We start from the raw sequence: 16,591 nt of genomic DNA, 5'->3' as shown, positions 1-16,591 counted from the left end.
AATCTCCAAGGCTCTTCAGCCAAGGAGGGCTCTGCAGGAGTTAAACTCCACAGTAATGTTGAGGTGTGCTTGCAGCTGGTAGAGGAAGGGGGAAAACCAGGCCCCGGCCCATCTTGGGAATCCATTGAAAGTGTCCTTGCTGGAGAGGCTGACAATTTGGACAGAAGGCAGTTTGATTCTTTGGGTCACAGCGAGGTAGATGTGTGGGGACATCAGAAGACAGACTAGTTCTTAGTCCCCATATAGTGCAATGCTGTGCCAAGCAGTCCAGGTGTTACCCATCTTGCATCTGAGACCAGGCTCTTCAGCTGCCTGTCACGGGGGAGTAAGAGATGGGGGAGCAGAAGGCAGAGGGCCTCCGCCAACAGCCCAGGCTGAGCGCGGCAGCCAGTCCCAGATGACTGTCCCAGCAGGATGCCAAGAACTGCGACCCCTTGGTTACTTTTCCAAGAGTGGAAATTGTGGGCCGCAGGTAAATTCCATTCCCAGCTTCCCTTGCAAGGCAGAATAGCATAAAGGGTTCAGACCCCAGAACCAGTTCACCTGGGTGTGTATCCTGGGTCTATCATTTCTAGCTGTGTTACTCTGGGGAAGTTATTTAACCTCTTCATACCTTAACTTCCATAACTGTAAAGTGGGAGTAATAATGGTACCTATTTTGTAAAGTTGTTGTGAGGATTAAATTAACTAATATGTGCAAAGCACTTAGAACAACGCCTGGAACATAGTAGGCATGCAATGAATGTTACTGTTATAATGGTTTCGCCTTTTGCTCACACAAGTTCCTCTAGGGTCTGTCTCTAGGAATAGGCATAGGAGGTTTCTAAACAAGGAGCTTTAAGCAGGGGAGATTGCAAGGGTTTTTCTTCCTCCTTTAGCTAGGAGGCAGCTAGTCTTTTAAGAAAAAAAAATTCAGCACACTTTTTGAGAATAAGAGCCATAATCCATGAGCCCCATCTGTTCCTATAAGAAGGAAAAAAATCATTTATTACATGCCAGGACCAGGGAGGGATTCCAAGCACCATTTGAGGGGCTTGAATTCCTCCTTCCCTTTCCCCTCCTTTTGTTCTTTTCCTCTTCCTCACCGCCCTTCTCCCTTCTCACTTTAACCCAGAGCACTCTCAGTGATGGAGGGGCAGGGCAGGGGTGGGGGGCTTACTCTGGGAAGGTCTGCTTGCTGGCATGGGGACAGAGACGACACAGACAGGGGTGGAGTGCAGTGAGGGGCAGGAGAAACCAAAGGGGTTGCGGAAGACTTCCTGGGGGAAGAAGCAGTGCAGCTGGGTCTTAAAGGATAGATGTAATTACACTGAAGGAAAAAGGGTAAGGGTGTTCCCTGGTGCAGGGAACAGCACAAACAAAGGCATGGAGGCTGCTGGAGGAAGGATAGGCGGGGCTGTGGCCTGATATAAAGCTGGAGGGTTAGCAGGGCTAGAGAGGAAAAGGCTGCCGGCCAGGAAAGCACTGGGGAGCCAGAAGGACAGTAGTGGCCATAGGCCGGGCTCTGTGCATTCTGGGAACCATGCAACGTGTGGTATACTCATTTTCTCATTTAATCCTTATAATACCTTATAATGGGGAAGCTGAGACCCGGATGTGGGAACTGACTTACCAAGGTCACACAGCCTTTCTCTAACCCAGATACTAGATCCTCCCCTGCTTCACCCTCCCTTCGCTCCCCTTTCCTTTCTTCACCTGACTTCCAAGTGCCCACCTGCCCCACCCAGTCCTAGTAACTGGGGACCCCTAGGAAGTTGTGCCAACCACAATGTCAATTCTCTTTTAGTTAGGCACAGTCTCCTAGGATGAAAACTTCATTTCCTAGCCTCTCTTGCAGCTAGGTATGGCCAGATAAATTACTCCTGGTCCATGGATATAAGCCAAATGCCTTAAGGCAGTTTAATATGGGAGGAGGGAATGTCTTTAAGAGACAGGTGGTGTCTGGCCTCCCTTCCCTTCTTGTTGCTTACATTGTGACATCACAGCTGGAGCACCATCTTGGAACATGAAAAGCAGCTTGCGTTTCTGACCATTCCAGTTTGGGGTCACCTAAATCCAGACTTTTGCATGAGAGAGAAATAAATGTCTACCTTTTTTAAGCCACCAGTTTTTGAGGCCTTTGTTACCCACAGCCAGAACTAATCCCTTTACTCAGTATGCCTACTGAGATGGTGGACCTCGGTGGAGGCCAGGCAGTGTCATGGACTGGAAGGGGGACAAGGTCCAGCCTGGTGTGGAGGGCTGAGGCCTCCACCTAAGTAGGAGCTAGGAGTCAACAGGGTCTGGAGACACCAGGAAGGCTTCTTAGAAGAGTGGCAAAGCCTGGGGAGTGCTCATCCCACTTTTGGCTTGAAGCTGATGGAGTGGTTGGGCTTCCTGAGGAAGAGAGTAAGAAGAGAGGGCCTGGATAGAGTCCTGGGAACTCTAGCATCAGGGCGCTGGGAAGGAGGAGGAGCCGGAGAGGTAGAGGGTCAAAGCCTGGGGTTTTGGAATGATGGTGGCATGATGGCGCAGTGGAGGTAGGTGAGTCAAGGAGCAGCTGGAGGGGAGGAAGTGGAGATGCTGGGTGGGGAAGAAGAGAGAGAGGAAGATTCCAAAGGAGGCCAGGCCCAGGGAAGGAGCTTCCAAGACAGGAAACCCGTGAGTGTTGGCTGCTGGAAGTTGATGACAGGGAGTCAGAGGGGCAGGGCCAAGATGGGGGAGCCAGAGAGTCAGGAACCAGGGTTTGTCTCAGGAGACTTCCATGCCAAGCAGGAAAAGCCCAGGGTCACTGGATCTGTCCTAGCGAGGATGCTGCTGGCTCCTCCCTCCAGCTCAGACCCAGCCCAACCCTCAGAATCCAAGGGCTGGGGGTGCAGACAAGGAAACAGTTCATCCAGCAAACAACATTTATTGAGCACCTACTGTATGCCAAGCATCATGCTGAGCATTGGGTCCCTGCCCTCAGTGAGCTCTAGTCTGATGGAGGATGGCAATAATGAAATAAACACATACATATCTGGATCATTACAACCAGGCAGGAGAGCTCAGAAGAACATAAAGAGGGCCAGGGGACAAGGAAGGTGTCACTAAGGAGATAAAAAGCTCCTGGAATGGTCAGGGACCAATAGAGGCTGAGGACCAGGGGAGCCTTGACCCAGCTTGAGGTGAAGAGAAGGTTTCTTAGCTGAGGACTTTGGGCCTCAGTGCAGAAGGGCTGTTTCTGACTCTGACTTTGAACAAGCCCCCTTCACTTCTCTGAGCCTCTGTTTCCTTACTTGTAAAATAACGTTAATACTACCAGCCCTCCCTATGCCCCCAGAGGTATGGAGTGTGGAAAAGTTAGGGCATAATTTTCATAAAGTACAAAAGAGTATTATAACCCAAGAGAAGAATGGGCAGGAGACACAAACAGGCACTTCACTGAAAAGGAAACACATCATCAAAAAACATAGAAGAGGTATTCGACCCCAGCTTGACAATGCCTCTCCAACGTTGAACAACAGCATAGCTGTTGCTCCAGCACTTCTGCGCATGTGCACGTGAAGTCACGCACAACACTGAGCTGCACTGTTCACAGGCACGAACAGCTGGAACCGCCCAAATGCCCATCCATGAGAGAGTGGATGAATACACTGTGCTATGTTCACACATCGGAATGTTAACACGCAGCCAGAATGTACTATACCGACATGCAAAGTGGATAAATCTTAGCAGTATATTAAGTACCAAGAAATCCCAAACAATTATACACAGCAAGATGCCCTTTTTATAAAGTTTTAAATAACTAGAATGAAAATATATACTTTGAAGGAATACACAGATGCACTAAAACTATATGAAAAGGAAAGCAAGGGAATGCTGAACACAGGAGGTGATGGTAACCGTGGGTGGCGGGAAAGCAGCAGGAGAATGAGTGGTGGGAGAACTATATAATGAGATATAGAACATTGTAAAGGCCCTAGTTGTTTTGTTTTTTGATGGGAATCAATTAAATAACTGGTAAGAATGTGTCATGAATAAAAGATTACAAATAATCCAATTCTGTGCACTTGAGGCCTAATTATACAGGAAAGGGGACCATCTCGGGTCAATTCTATTTGACTTTGGAACGGAGTTAGGAGCCAGACTCCCCCTAAGACAGCTCCTGTCCAGAGCTCATTGCTTCTTGGAGTCCCCTCACTCCGCATCTTTCTCCCTCGTAAGTGCCTGAGGCCCATCATTGGCATTGACTGTGACCATCACAATCTTCCTATCTTCATTTCCCCAAGGGATTCTACAGCCCTGATATTGCTGGGTCACCACAACTCACTGGGTAGATGGGTTATTGTTTTCATTCCCCTTTCACAGGTGAGGAGCCTGAGGCCCAAAGGGAAAGAGCAACATGCTGAGGGCCACCTGTCACATCTGTGAGGGTGCCTGCACTGGGCCCGGCTTAGTGTTGCTGTCCGCCCTGGCACCCAGTGCTTCCAGACCCCTTCTAGATGGATATTCTGAGGGTTAAAAACACCCAGGCCCTCTCTGTGCCTGGAAGATGACTTTGTCTCATCCTGAATCAGAAGGGGCTGGTGCGGGGAGCACTCATGACGTACTGTAAGCAGCCAGGCCGATCTCTGATTGGGTGAGCTTCCCATTGGGTGGAGGCCCAGCGTAGCTCCTTAAACACCCTCCCTCCCCACCAAGGGGATTCCTGGTCCAAAGGCCCCCCGAGGAGCCCACCTCAAGGCCAAGCTGCAGGGCGCTGGGAGCCTGTGACCTGAGTCTCTGCTCCTCTCCACCAGCTTCCCCATCTGTGATTTGGGAATAAAAACCTCTATCCTCTATCCCAGCAGTGACGTGAAGACAGAAAATGACCAGGTGTGACAGAGCTTGGAAAATTACCAATTTCAGATGGAAAGGGCCATCACTATTATTGGAGGGGGGCAGTGACTTCCAGGATGAGGGTCCCCCCCACCATACCAGAACAACCTAGAAGAGACAAGAGTCTGATTTCAAATAGAGTCAGAGAGAAGCACCCTTGGGGAAACTTAAATCCACTCCATACTTTTCAGATGAGGCAGCTGAGGCCCAGGGAATTGCAGGTATTTACCCAAGGTCACACAGCAAGGAAAGGGCAGAGAGACAATAGGCCAGACAGAGCTTTCTTCCTTGCTATCAATTTCCTATTGAAGAGTGAGCGATACGCTGGCCCCTTTGAGACAGAGAGGAAGTAAGGTTGAGTTGAGGGACTTATTGGAGGCTGGTCTCAACTCAAAGAGGAAGAGCTTTCTCCCTAGTTATTTCCCACAACCCAAGGGGAGCAGCAAGCAGGGCCCTGGGGTTCTCGCTGAGTCCTCCGTGTCTCATGCGGTAGTCAGGCAATCCCTGAGTGTCTGCCTTCCTGCCCTACGCCCAGCCCTGCCTGTTCATCTGGACCGGGGCCTCCTGCTTCCAGGGCCTCCTAGCTAATGGGGCTCAGCCACAGTCCTCTTGGGCTAAGGGTAACATGAGTGTCCGCTGTTCCTGGGGAGGCTGATCCCAGGCCCAGGGAGGAGGAGGATACTGCTGGGGGCTCATCAGGGATATGGAACCAGCACAGGCTGTCTGGAGAAGCATGGTGTTTGAAGCTCCTGAAATCTGAATTTGAGTCATACCAGGAGCTGCCATTTCCTGACTTTGACACTGGTCAAAGTTCTTCTTCATGACCCACAGAGAAGGGGCAGTAAGATCTACCTCCAAGGGTGGTGTGAAGCAGTAGAAGCCACCCACACCTTGCCTGACAGGAGGGCGGATGGGAGTCAGGTAGGAGTGTAGGTTCGGCAGTGGTAAATCGAGGGCGTTCCCATCAAAGCGCCTTTTGTGTGTGAAGTCGAAGGAAGGGCAGTGCACTTTGTGAAGGGAATAGGTTTGAAACGGCTCCTGAAGGGACTAGTTAACGACTAGAAGGAAGTAAAGGAAGTGAAGTCTTCCCAACTCTCCGGGTTTTTTTTTTTGTTTTTTTTTTGGTGGCGGGTGCAGCTTTAGTCGTCCAAGGCTCCACGGGGGTGGGCGAATCCGGCCGGTAGACGGCGCTAGAGCCGCGTACCCCAGAGAGCTGGAGAAGGAGGGGGCGGGGTACAAGGCGCGCGGCTGGAAACGTGGGGGCGTGGTCACAAAGGGTGGGGGCCCCTGGAGCGGCTTGGGGAGGGTGGGGGGACAGTCAGAGCTGGACTGGCCGCAGAGGTGGGAGGGGCGGGGCGTTTGGGGGCGCCAGGGGCTGGACCCGGTCGCAGTTACAGCGGGATTCGCAGCGAAGGACCTGGTAGGAGGCGTGGCCTGGGCGGGGTGAAGGGGCGGGACAGGGAGCTGCAAGCGCCCGGGTTGGTCTGCGGCGCGCACCGCTCCCCCTGGAGGCGAGTCTCTCGGCTGGGAGAGTGTTTCTGCTTTTACCTGAGTGTCGGTGTTGTGTACGAGAGTTTGTGGGTCCGAGGTTGCCATGTTGGGGTCCCTTGGGCAGGAGGCGTTTCCGCCCGAATGCAGAGGGTGCGCCACCCCGACTATACGCCTGCGGAGCCGACCACACTCAGAGTTTGCGTGTTGCAGCGAGTGCTGGGGGGATGGGGGTCAGCTCTGCCCGCTGAGCTCCCGAGGGGCTCATCTGGAGGGTCGCTTCAGTCAGCCTGTGCTCAAGCAGTCTTATTTCTCCTTCCGCTCCTCCCCGATTCCCTCCCCTCCCCCTCACTCCCGATTCCCAGACTAGAGCGCGCCGGGAGCCCACCCCCTCTTTTGGGCGCGAGGCCCCGCCCCCCCACCCCCTTTCCTCCGCCACAAAGTTTATTTGCAACAAAAGGGAGCGAGGAGCAGGCAGCCTAGAGGGAGGAAGCGGGAGCCGGAGCGGGAGCGCGAGGGGAGGCAGGCAGGCCGGCTGGCGGGCGGGCGCAGAGCGGAGGAACGGAGCGCTGGGATCCAGCCAGTACCGGGTCGGGCCGCGATGCTCCGGGTCGCACCGGGCGAGGCGGGGGCTGGGCCCGGGAGTCGACTCTGAGGCGGGAGGGGTCGCGCGGGATGGAGCCGATGCGGCCCGCTGGCGCAGAAACTTGAGCCGCAGCAGATAAACCTGTGCTCCGGTCCCTGCACCCTTTCCCCGCTAACCGCCTCGCACTGCGGCTGCGGGACCCAGGCCTTCGGACGCCGGCCGCTGCGCTCCTTTGGGGCGGGGGCGCAGGGGGGGTTGGCCGCGGCTCCCCGAGGCCAGCCCCCCCAGAGTGAGTGCTGCCACCATGGCGGACGGGGCGCCCCGGCCCCAGCTTTATCGCAGCGTCTCGTTCAAGCTGCTGGAGCGCTGGAGCGGCGGGCCAGGGCCGAGGGAGGAGGCAACGGACGCCTCCGGGCTGCGGCGCCGCGCCTCGTGCCGGCCGGTCTCGGACGTCGCGGGCCAGCCCTCCCGGCGCGTGTCCAAGCTGGCGTCTGGGCCCCCGGCCGCCCCCGCGCAGCCGCGCCCGCTCCGTAGCCTCTCGCCGTCGGTGCGCCAGCTCTCCAGGCGCTTCGACGCGCAGCATCTGGACGACAACGCCACTGGGGCCCGAGACGGGGGCGTTTCCCCCGGGGCCGCGGAAGAAGCGGCGGAGGGAGCCGCGCGAGGGGCCTGGCCCAGCGTCACCGAGATGCGCAAGCTCTTTGGTGGCCCTGGATCCAGGCGGCCCAGTGCCGACTCTGAGGCTTCGGGGACGCCCAGCCCCGACGGTGCCGCGTGGGAGCCCACGACCCGGGAACCCCGGCAGCCACCGACGCCACCTCCTCGGACGTGCTTCCCCCTGGCGGGCCTGCGTTCGGCGCGGCCGCTGCCGGGCCCAGGGACCGAGGGGAGGAGGCGGCGGCAGCAGCAGCAGCAGCAGCAACAGGAGAGAGCGCAGCGTCCGGCGGATGGTTTACATTCTTGGCATAGCTTCTCCCAACCGCAGGCCTGGGCCCGGGCCTACCGCTCCTCCTCCTCCTCCATCGTTTCCTCCTATCCTGTCAGCAGCAGTCGGACTGCCAGCTCCAGCGAGGAGGAAGAGGAGGGCCCGCCGCCGCCGCAGCCCGGGGCGCAGAGTCCGGCCTACCACGGCGGCCACTCCTCAGGTAGTGACGAGGACCAAGACGGTGAGGGCGGCCACTGCTGGGGAGGGAGGCCGGGGCCCAGGCCTAGAAGCTCCCTCTTGGATAAGGACTGTAGGCCAGACAGTTATGGGTTAAATCTGGGCAGCATGGACTCGGCAAGGGGAGCCAGGAGCCCCGATCCCCCAACATCTCCAAGAGCCCCTAGGGAGGAAGGGCCCCAGGAGTGGGGTACTGGCTCTCCTCCTTGTGAACCAGGTCCCCAAGAAGGACTTCGGCCCTTGTCAGACACTGTGGGGGGAACTTTCCGCGTGGCCAAGGTGAGCTTTCCCACGTACCTGGCCAGCCCAGCAGGCTCCCGTGGTAGCAGCCGTTATTCCAGCACAGAAACTCTCAAAGAAGAGGACCTGTGGGCTAGCCGGAGCTCTGGGAGCTGGGGCGTGTATCGCTCCCCTAGCTTTGGAGCTGGGGAAGGGCTTCTAAGGCCCCAGGCTCGAACCCGCACCAAGGGACCTGTGGGCACCACGAGAGCGTTGAGGGATGGAGGATTGGAGCTGGACAAGAGCCGGCAACGGAAGTCCTTGTCGAATCCAGATATTGCCTCAGAGACCCTGACGCTACTCAGTTTCCTGCGTTCAGACCTTTCAGAGCTGAGGGTCCGAAAGCCTGGTGGGCGACATGAGGACCTTGGGAGCGGCCCTTTAGATGGCAGAGATTCGCCATCAGCAGGTGGCTCTGTAGGGCAACTTGAGCCCATGCCCTCCCCAGCCCCAGCATCATCTGGCACCCGCCCCACACTGAAGGACTTGACTGCCACCCTTCGAAGGGCAAAGTCATTTACCTGCTCTGAAAAGCCCATGGCCCGCCGCCTACTCCGCACCAGTGCCCTGAAGCCCAGCTCATCTGAGCTCCTGCTGGCAGGCCCAGGTGCCGAGGAGGATCCACTGCCCCTTGTGGTCCAGGATCAGTACGTTCAAGAGGCCCGTCAGGTTTTTGAGAAGATCCAGCGCATGGGTGCCCAGGACGATGATGGAAGTGACGTCCTCCCTGGAAGTCCTGACTGGGCAGGAGACGTGATCCGAGGGCAGCGGTCCCAGGAAGAGCTCTCCGGCCCTGAGTCTAGTCTGACAGATGAGGGCATTGGGGCAGACCCTGAGCCTCCTGTTTCAGCATTTTGCAGCCTGGATACCGCAGGGGTGTGGCGACCCCTTTCCTCATCCTCAGCCCAGACCAACCACCATGGCCCTGGGGCTGAAGACAATCTGGGAGGGTGGGCCCTGGTGTCCTCTGATACCCCTCCCACACCAGGTGCCCTCCGCCGGAGACGCAAAGCCCCGCCTTCGGGCCCTGGTGGGACTGACCTGAGCAATGGGGAGGCAGGTGAGGCCTACCGATCTCTGAGTGACCCAATTCCACAGCGCCACCGGGCTGCTCCCTCTGAGGAGCCCTCTGGGTTCTCCGTGGATAGCAACCTCCTGGGCTCGCTGAGCCCCAAGACAGGGCTTCCGGCAGCCCCAGCTGTGGACGAGGGCTTGACCAGCGGCCACAGTGACTGGTCTGTGGGCAGTGAAGAGAGCAAGGGATACCAAGAGGTTATTCAGAGCATTGTTCAGGGCCCTGGTGCCTTAGGGTGTGTGGTCGATGACAGGGCTGCTGGCAAAGCCCCCAAGAAGAAATCTCTGAGTGACCCCAGCCGCCGTGGGGAGCTGGCTGGGCCTGGATTCGAGGGCCCTGGAGGGGAGCCCATCAGAGAGGTCGAGCCCATGCTGCCTCCGTCCAGCAGTGAGCCCATCCTCACAGAGCGGCGGGCAGAACCAGAAGAGCCCAGTCCTGCCAGGGGCCGGGCACAGTCTGAGAGGGCCCTACCTGAGGCCCCGCCTGCTTCCTCCACTGCCCACCGTGACTTCCACCTTGACCCAAAACTGGCTGATGTTCTGTCCCCACGGCTCATCCGCCGTGGTTCCAAGAAGCGCCCAGCTCGGAGCAGTCATCAGGAGCTACCGAGAGAGGAGGGCATTCAGGACCAGGCTGGCAGCCTGTCTCGGGCCCGACCCTCCTCCAAACACGTTCGTCATGCCAGTGTGCCCTCCACCTTCACGCCTATCATGGTGCCTGAGCCACCGACTTCCGTTGGCCCCCCTGTGGCTGTACCAGAGCCCATGGGCTTCCCTGCCCAAGCCCACCCCACGTTGCAGGCACCATCTTTTGAGGACGTCACTAAGCAGTACGTGCTGACCCTCCACTCCAGTGAGGTCCCTGCCCCAGTGCCAGTGGATATGCCCTGCTTGACTCCGATTGCACCGCCCTCTGCCGAGGCCAAGCCCCCTGAGACGGTCCGGGCTCCAGATGAGCCTGCTCCAGCCAGCAAGTGCTGCAGCAAGCCACAAGTGGTGAGTCTTTGGGGGGGGCCTTTGGGGTGGGGACGAAGGAGGGCCAGGGACAGTGACTTATGCAGGAGTCTCTTGAGTGTGCTCACTGGGCAGGTGCCCAGGTCTGAGGGAGATTCTCTGGTTCTGGAAGTGCCCAGGCAGTTTTAAGCGTGTTACTGACACAAGGCTCCTGTCTTCTCAGGCCCCAGAGGCTTCAGGCTTCTGCTGGTACTAATGTCAGAGGTTCTTATCTGCTCTAAGGTATTCTGGGTGATAATTACAAAGGGTTCTAATCAGGTCCTTTAGATGTTTTTCAGGGGCTGGTTTTAAAGATTCCTATCTGGTTTTTTGTTATCAATACATAAGGAGATGTGAGGGTGATGGAACTTTCTCAAAAACCTTGCTGCCTTATTGGCCAAACCCCTTGTAGGATGTTTGGCTCAGGGGCCCACAGTTGACATGGGTTTGCCATTACTAATGTGGCTTTCCCATGTCAGATCAAACTCTGGGTCTGAGCCTGGGCCTGGGAGAATTGGAGAGGTACAAGGCATTACTTTATGCAGTAGTGGAGAGGGCTCCATAAAGTACATTGGCAGCCCTGGCTATTCTATGTGACTCAGTCTCCCCATCTGTAAAATCAGAGGGGTTGTGGACAAGGTGGTGCCTCTATCTCCTTCCAGCTGTGCTGTACAGATTTGTGGGGAGTCCATGGGTTGGAATTGGGACACTCTTTGGGCCTGAAATCTGCTAAAGCCTCCTCCAGTTAGAATGGGTACCTCTGAGGGAGGGCAGGGTCAGGGAGGAGCTGCTGAAGTTCAGCAAAGAGGGGCCTTGAGAGAGGTTGGGAGTGGTTCTGGCCCCCACAGGCAAGGCTGCCTCTCTGGGTCAGGATGGGGGCGCTGGTCCCCCATCCTGCCGGCTTGCATCTTCTCCCCACCCCACCCCCTTCCTGGTGACTCTGAGATGCTTCCTCCTTCCCCTGTCAGACCCCAGGCCCCGGGGGACTCGCTCTCGGGGAGAGGCTCTCGGCCTCCACTTCTTCCTTCTGGCTTCAGCTGTCCCTGGAGTTTGGGCTGTGGGTTCAGATGGGTTCTCGGCAGTGTGGTGCCGTGGCATCCCAGCTGGAAGCTAGATTCGAGGCTCTGGATTTTGGGCTTAGAGTGGAGATGACCTGGGGTTATTTCAGCCGTGGCTTGTGCTCCCACTGTGTTCCCTGCCAGAGTGAGGTGCCTGGAAACCCTAAACCCTGGACTACTTTGGTTACTGCCGGTTCTCAGTGCCCTCACAGCCCCTCTAAACTCTCTCTCTCTTTGTTTCTCTCTGCTGTCTCTAGTTCCCCGGTCCTGGCTCTGGTGTCTCTCACAGAGGCTGCAGAGTCAGTAGGCAGGGAGTGGGGAGAGGGGACATTTTGGACCTGTCCTTCTTTCTGAGAGCCCGGTAGGGCGGCTCAGGTGCCCCTAACTCCAGTGCCAGTTGTCTTTGGAATGTCAGGGTGGGGGAGGGTGACAGCAGGGGCAGCTCCTGCCAGGGGCCCCATCCCCAGGTGCTTTTCCCTTATAATTTTCTCCTCTGGGAGAGAGCAGGGGTGAACCAAGGGACTCGGGGAGACTGGGGGGAGGGGGACTGTTCCTAAGAAGAGGCATTGAGACCCAGAGAGGAGGTGGGAGTTTTTGCAGAACTGGCTCCTGGTCTACTCATCATATTGTCTCCACGTCCCATGTGATCCTCAGGGATCATGTGGAACAGGGATCTCAGCCCTGCCACCCCAGCTGCCCCTAGGGGTTGTGAGGTGGGACATACCTGCCCATAACACAGGTTTCTCCCTGCCCTCAGTGGAGGCTCTCTCCAGCCTCCAAGCCTTTGCTTACTCCAGTCCTCCTATCTGTCCAGGCCCAGCTCGCTATCCCCTCTTACCCCTTAGGGGAGAGAACTGGTGAGTCTGTCATTGGAAGAATAGGGTTTGAGCCCTGGCTCCAGATCCTTGTGTGGCCTAGGGTCAGTCACATCCCTGCTTTATGCCTCACCTTCCCCTTCTGCAAAATGAGGTTAATGGTCTCTGCCTGGCAGGCTTGTGTACTGTGAGTGGGTGGTGTGATCATGCCCTCCCTGGGGGCAGGAGAGGGAAAAAAACAGGGTCCACTGCCTCAGCTGCTTCTCAGGGAGCAGCCTTGGCCCCTCCTCCCTGCCCCCTACTGATTTCTGAGCACAGGGCTGGGCATTCTGGGCCTCAGTATAACCTGGTGGACTTCAGTCAGCTCAGAAGAGATTCACCATCCCCTAATTCCCCACTCACTCATAAAGCCTGGAAGTTCTTCCTTCTGCTAGCCTGAATCCCTCCTGCTGTCTGTCCCTTTCTTTCTGGCTCCAGGAGGATGGGGAGCAGCTGTCCAGCTCTCCTTCTGGCCTTCACGGAGGAGACAGTGTTCCCTTGTTTCGGGCCCAGGGCTCCAGTCACGCTCCCTGGCCTGTGGGTGGAGATGGTGTGGTGTGGGCTCCAGAATAAGAAGGGAAGAGTCTGTCACGCTTTGCTGATGAGGCAGAAGCCAGTGTGAGCCCAGCCAGGGGGCTGGCAGGAAAGGCCCCGGGGACAGAGGGAGTCCCTGACCCACCCCTGGGCTGCAGGAAGTCCCTCAAAGTCAGGTCTCTCCCACCCCAAAATCTGTATTTGCACTCTGTGTGGTGCTGCCTCTCTGTTGGGAGCAGGAAGCCTGGTTCCAGACCTGGCTTAGCCTCTGACTTGCCCTGAGATCTGGACAGAGTCATCTTGGGCCTCGGTTTTCCCATCTGTACAGTGGGTGGTCTTTGCCTGGTCATTGAAGCTCTGTAGCAGAGACTCAGCCTGCAGGGTGGTCAAGGGAAACAGGAGGAGTCGGGGTATGGCCAGAAGGGAGAGAAAGGCAGCTCTATGCATCAGCTGTAAGAACCTAGGAGCCCAGGGAATGAGGGATAACTCATGGTTGCTTTCCATGAACGGATGTGCTGGGGGGGGAGGCCCAGTTGTGGAGCCTCCCTGCCCTGCTCCCTCCCACAGCCCTTGTCATTTCCACTTAGGCCCACGGTGGCCTGGATGATCAGCGACTCTTCATCCCAAGGCTTCTCATCCTGCCCTAAAGTACAGTCTCATGATCTAACCTTCTGCCCTCAGGTACCTGATACCCGTTTGACAGAAGTGACAACTCTAGTCCAGAAATAGGAAGTGACTTAAGTCTCAGAATCAGATGGATGGACTCAGAGAACTTTAGCATATTGAAATAGCAGTAAGAGTGGCTAACATTTATTAAGTGCTTACTATATGCCAGACACTCTGAATGTTTCATTCTTCAAAAATGAAAGCTGTGGGCTTCCCTGGTAGCGCAGTGGTTGAGAGTCCGCCTGCCGATGCAGGGGACACGGGTTCGTGCCCCGGTCCGGGAAGATCCCACATGCCGCGGAGCGGCTAGGCCTGTGAGCCATGGCCGCTGAGCCTGCGCGTCCAGAGCCTGTGCTCTGCAACGGGAGAGGCCACAACAGTGAGAGGCCTGTGTACTGCAAAAAAAAAAAAGAAAGCTGTGAGAATCTCACAAGACTGAATTCTTAGAACTGCAGACTCAGATTCCCACTGAATCCTAGAATGTCATTGTTTTAGAGGCGAAGAGGCCCGAAGGGTCCCTGTTTCTTGGTGGAATTGGCCTACCATCTGAGTAATGGGGCAGGGGCAGGGGGCATTGGGGGCATCACCTGCACACCCCTGTCTGAACACTTTCATGGTAGTTATTTAATTCACTGGAGCCCATGTTTGCGGTGGGAAGAACTTCAAGACTCAGAAAGGAGAATGCCGACTTTAAGATCCCATAGTGTGGCAGGGCACAGCGAGGTCCATGCACCACCCCCTGCCCCCAGCAGACATGGCCCCCATCCCCAGCTTGCCCAGCCAGCTCCCTGCCTTGCAGAGGAACGCCAGGCTGCAGCTCTTTGTCACCTTTCTTCACTCTGTCTCCTTGGCAGGGAACCCACAGGGGTGGGGATTCTCTCCTTTCCCTCCTTGGCTCTTTGCTATGATTTTTCCATGGAAACTGGTTCTGGGAGAGGAGGCGATTAGGACATTTGGAATTATGAGTGGTACCAAATATCTATAATTAAATGTCTTGTCACCAGCAGGAGGAGGGTGGGAGGGGGAGGACAGGCACAGGGCTGTCCCTTTCCTCTGTTTATTCCCTGCCCCCACCCACTCCTTCCTAAGCGCCCTGGGCTACTGGGGGAGTGTGGCCCAGGAATGGGTTGTCCTCCCCTCACCACAGGGAAGAGTTGGGGGATGGACCAGAGTTGAGCCTGACATTTTCCAGCCCCACATTTCCAGGACCAGCTGGGTTTCGGAGGCTGGGAGGCTGCTGCTAATCCTGTCCCCAGGGGGCTCCCAGTGTAAGAACTTGCCCCTCCTGCTTCTTTCCCGCCCATCTGTGATCTTTCAGGCTACACATGCTGCCCCGCAGTGGGGTGGAGGCATCCCCAGGCTGCCTGGGGAGCCAAAACACTCAAGAGAATTCAGGATCTAGTAGCAGCCTGGAAGGGGCTGTAGGATGTTGAGGGAGTGGCCTGGGGGCTGGCAGGAGAGGCTTCCTGAAGGAGCCTCTGTCTGGAGCTTGGCTTTGAAAACTGGGAGAATTTGAACATCCAGAGAAGAGAGGGAGGGGTTCTAGGAGGAGAGCATAGCATGGGCAGAGGCTGGTAGGTGGGAAAGAATATGTTAAGTTGTGTGCCCTAGGAGTTTGTTTCAGACACTTGGGTGAGCCTTGATAAGGCAATGCATTCGTCCATTTAGCAAATACTTACTGAACCCCTAGACACTCAGGCACTCTCCGAGACCCTGGGGTACAACAGCAAGCAAAACAAAGGCCTGACCTCATGGAGCTTCCAGACTAGTGAGGAGACCTATCTGTAAATGGATACATTGTGCTACAGGGAGAGATGGGGGCTGGGGAACAAAAGAAACCAGGATAAGGGACTAGAGAATGACAGGGAGGGGTACTCTGTTAGATTAAGAGATCTGAGAAAGTCTCTCTGAGGATGTGAGATTGGACCAGAGGCCTGGAGGGAGCAAGACAGGTGGCTATCTGTGAGGTGAAGAGAGGAACAGCAAGTGCAAAGGCCTTGACGTAGAAGTCAAGAGGACTCTGTGGATGGAGTTAAGTAGGCGATGAGGTCAGAATTACAGGAGGGTGGAAGTGGGTTGGGGCCAGATGAGGTAGATTTCGCAGACCAATAGGAGGTCTTCCGTGTTTACTTGAGGTGAGTTGGGGCAGGCACTGTTGCAAGGTTCTGAGTAGAGCAGTGACCTAATCTGACTTAGGCTTTCACAGGTCTGCTCGGGCTACTCTGTGGGGGTAGATTGCAGAGGCCGTGGCGGGGGGGGGGGAGGGGGGGGGTGGATCAGGGAGGCTGATCAGGAGGCCACTGGAATAATCTGGACAAGAGATGATGGTGGCTTGGGCTGGGGCAGAGGCAGTAGGGTGGTGGGTTTCTGCTGCAGCCCAGAGGGCTTTGTGAGGGCCTGGACTCCAGCATTCAAGGTGAACAAAGAGCTACTCCAGCTCCTATGCCTGGGCAGTGTGTGATGGGTCACTGAGAGTGAGGAGGGGAGATTGACAAAACCCCCAGGGTAGACTGGAACTTTACGCTGCACTAGCTGCCCCCTGTAGACCTCTGTTGGTGTGACTCAAAGGCTAGGAGGATGGAGGTTCCCAGGGCCCCAGTGAGGCAAGTGACAGTGCCTTATCCCACTGGTGTCTTCTCCACAGCCACTATGACACCTGTCAGCTGCAGCTTGCATGTTACCTGAGACAGGGAGCTCACACCACCCAAAGGCAGCCCTGTCCCTCCCATCTGGTCCTCTAGCTAGGTGGGCATCCCAGTATACGGATGAAGCAGGCCCAGAGCGGACAGAGGCTTACCCAAGGCCCTATGTCTCAAGTATGGAATTTGGCCCAAGGTGTCCTGACTCCTAGGCCATACATTGTCCCCGCAGAGTTCCCACTGAGCAGAGTTGGCAGGGTTGCTGGTAGTAGGGCGGGGGAAGGGGGAGCCTATGTTTCCCAGAAAGGCTCACAGCTCTGGCGTACTTATTGGGAAGTGTGCCCAGGCAGCCTGGCGCCTTGCTGGCAGGCCCTGAAATGGGGGCCCTGGGTCCCTTGGGAAGCAGGAGCTTATTAGAG

General features: G+C 56.5%; 1 protein-coding gene across 1 annotated transcript in view; it reads left to right on the top strand.

Moving 5' to 3' along the window:
- Positions 1-7,217: 7,217 nt before the first annotated feature.
- Positions 7,218-16,591, top strand: part of ARHGEF17 (Rho guanine nucleotide exchange factor 17) — a 55,784-nt gene continuing 46,410 nt past the window's right edge. Inside the window, exon 1 of the mRNA XM_060018308.1 lies at positions 7,218-10,424. Within this exon, the coding sequence (XP_059874291.1) occupies positions 7,218-10,424 (3,207 nt within the window). The remainder of the gene's footprint in view (positions 10,425-16,591) is intronic.

Source organism: Delphinus delphis, chromosome 8 (assembly GCF_949987515.2).
Source record: "Delphinus delphis chromosome 8, mDelDel1.2, whole genome shotgun sequence".
Classification (NCBI taxonomy): domain Eukaryota; kingdom Metazoa; phylum Chordata; class Mammalia; order Artiodactyla; family Delphinidae; genus Delphinus; species Delphinus delphis.
This window is presented reverse-complemented; position numbering and strand designations above follow the sequence as displayed.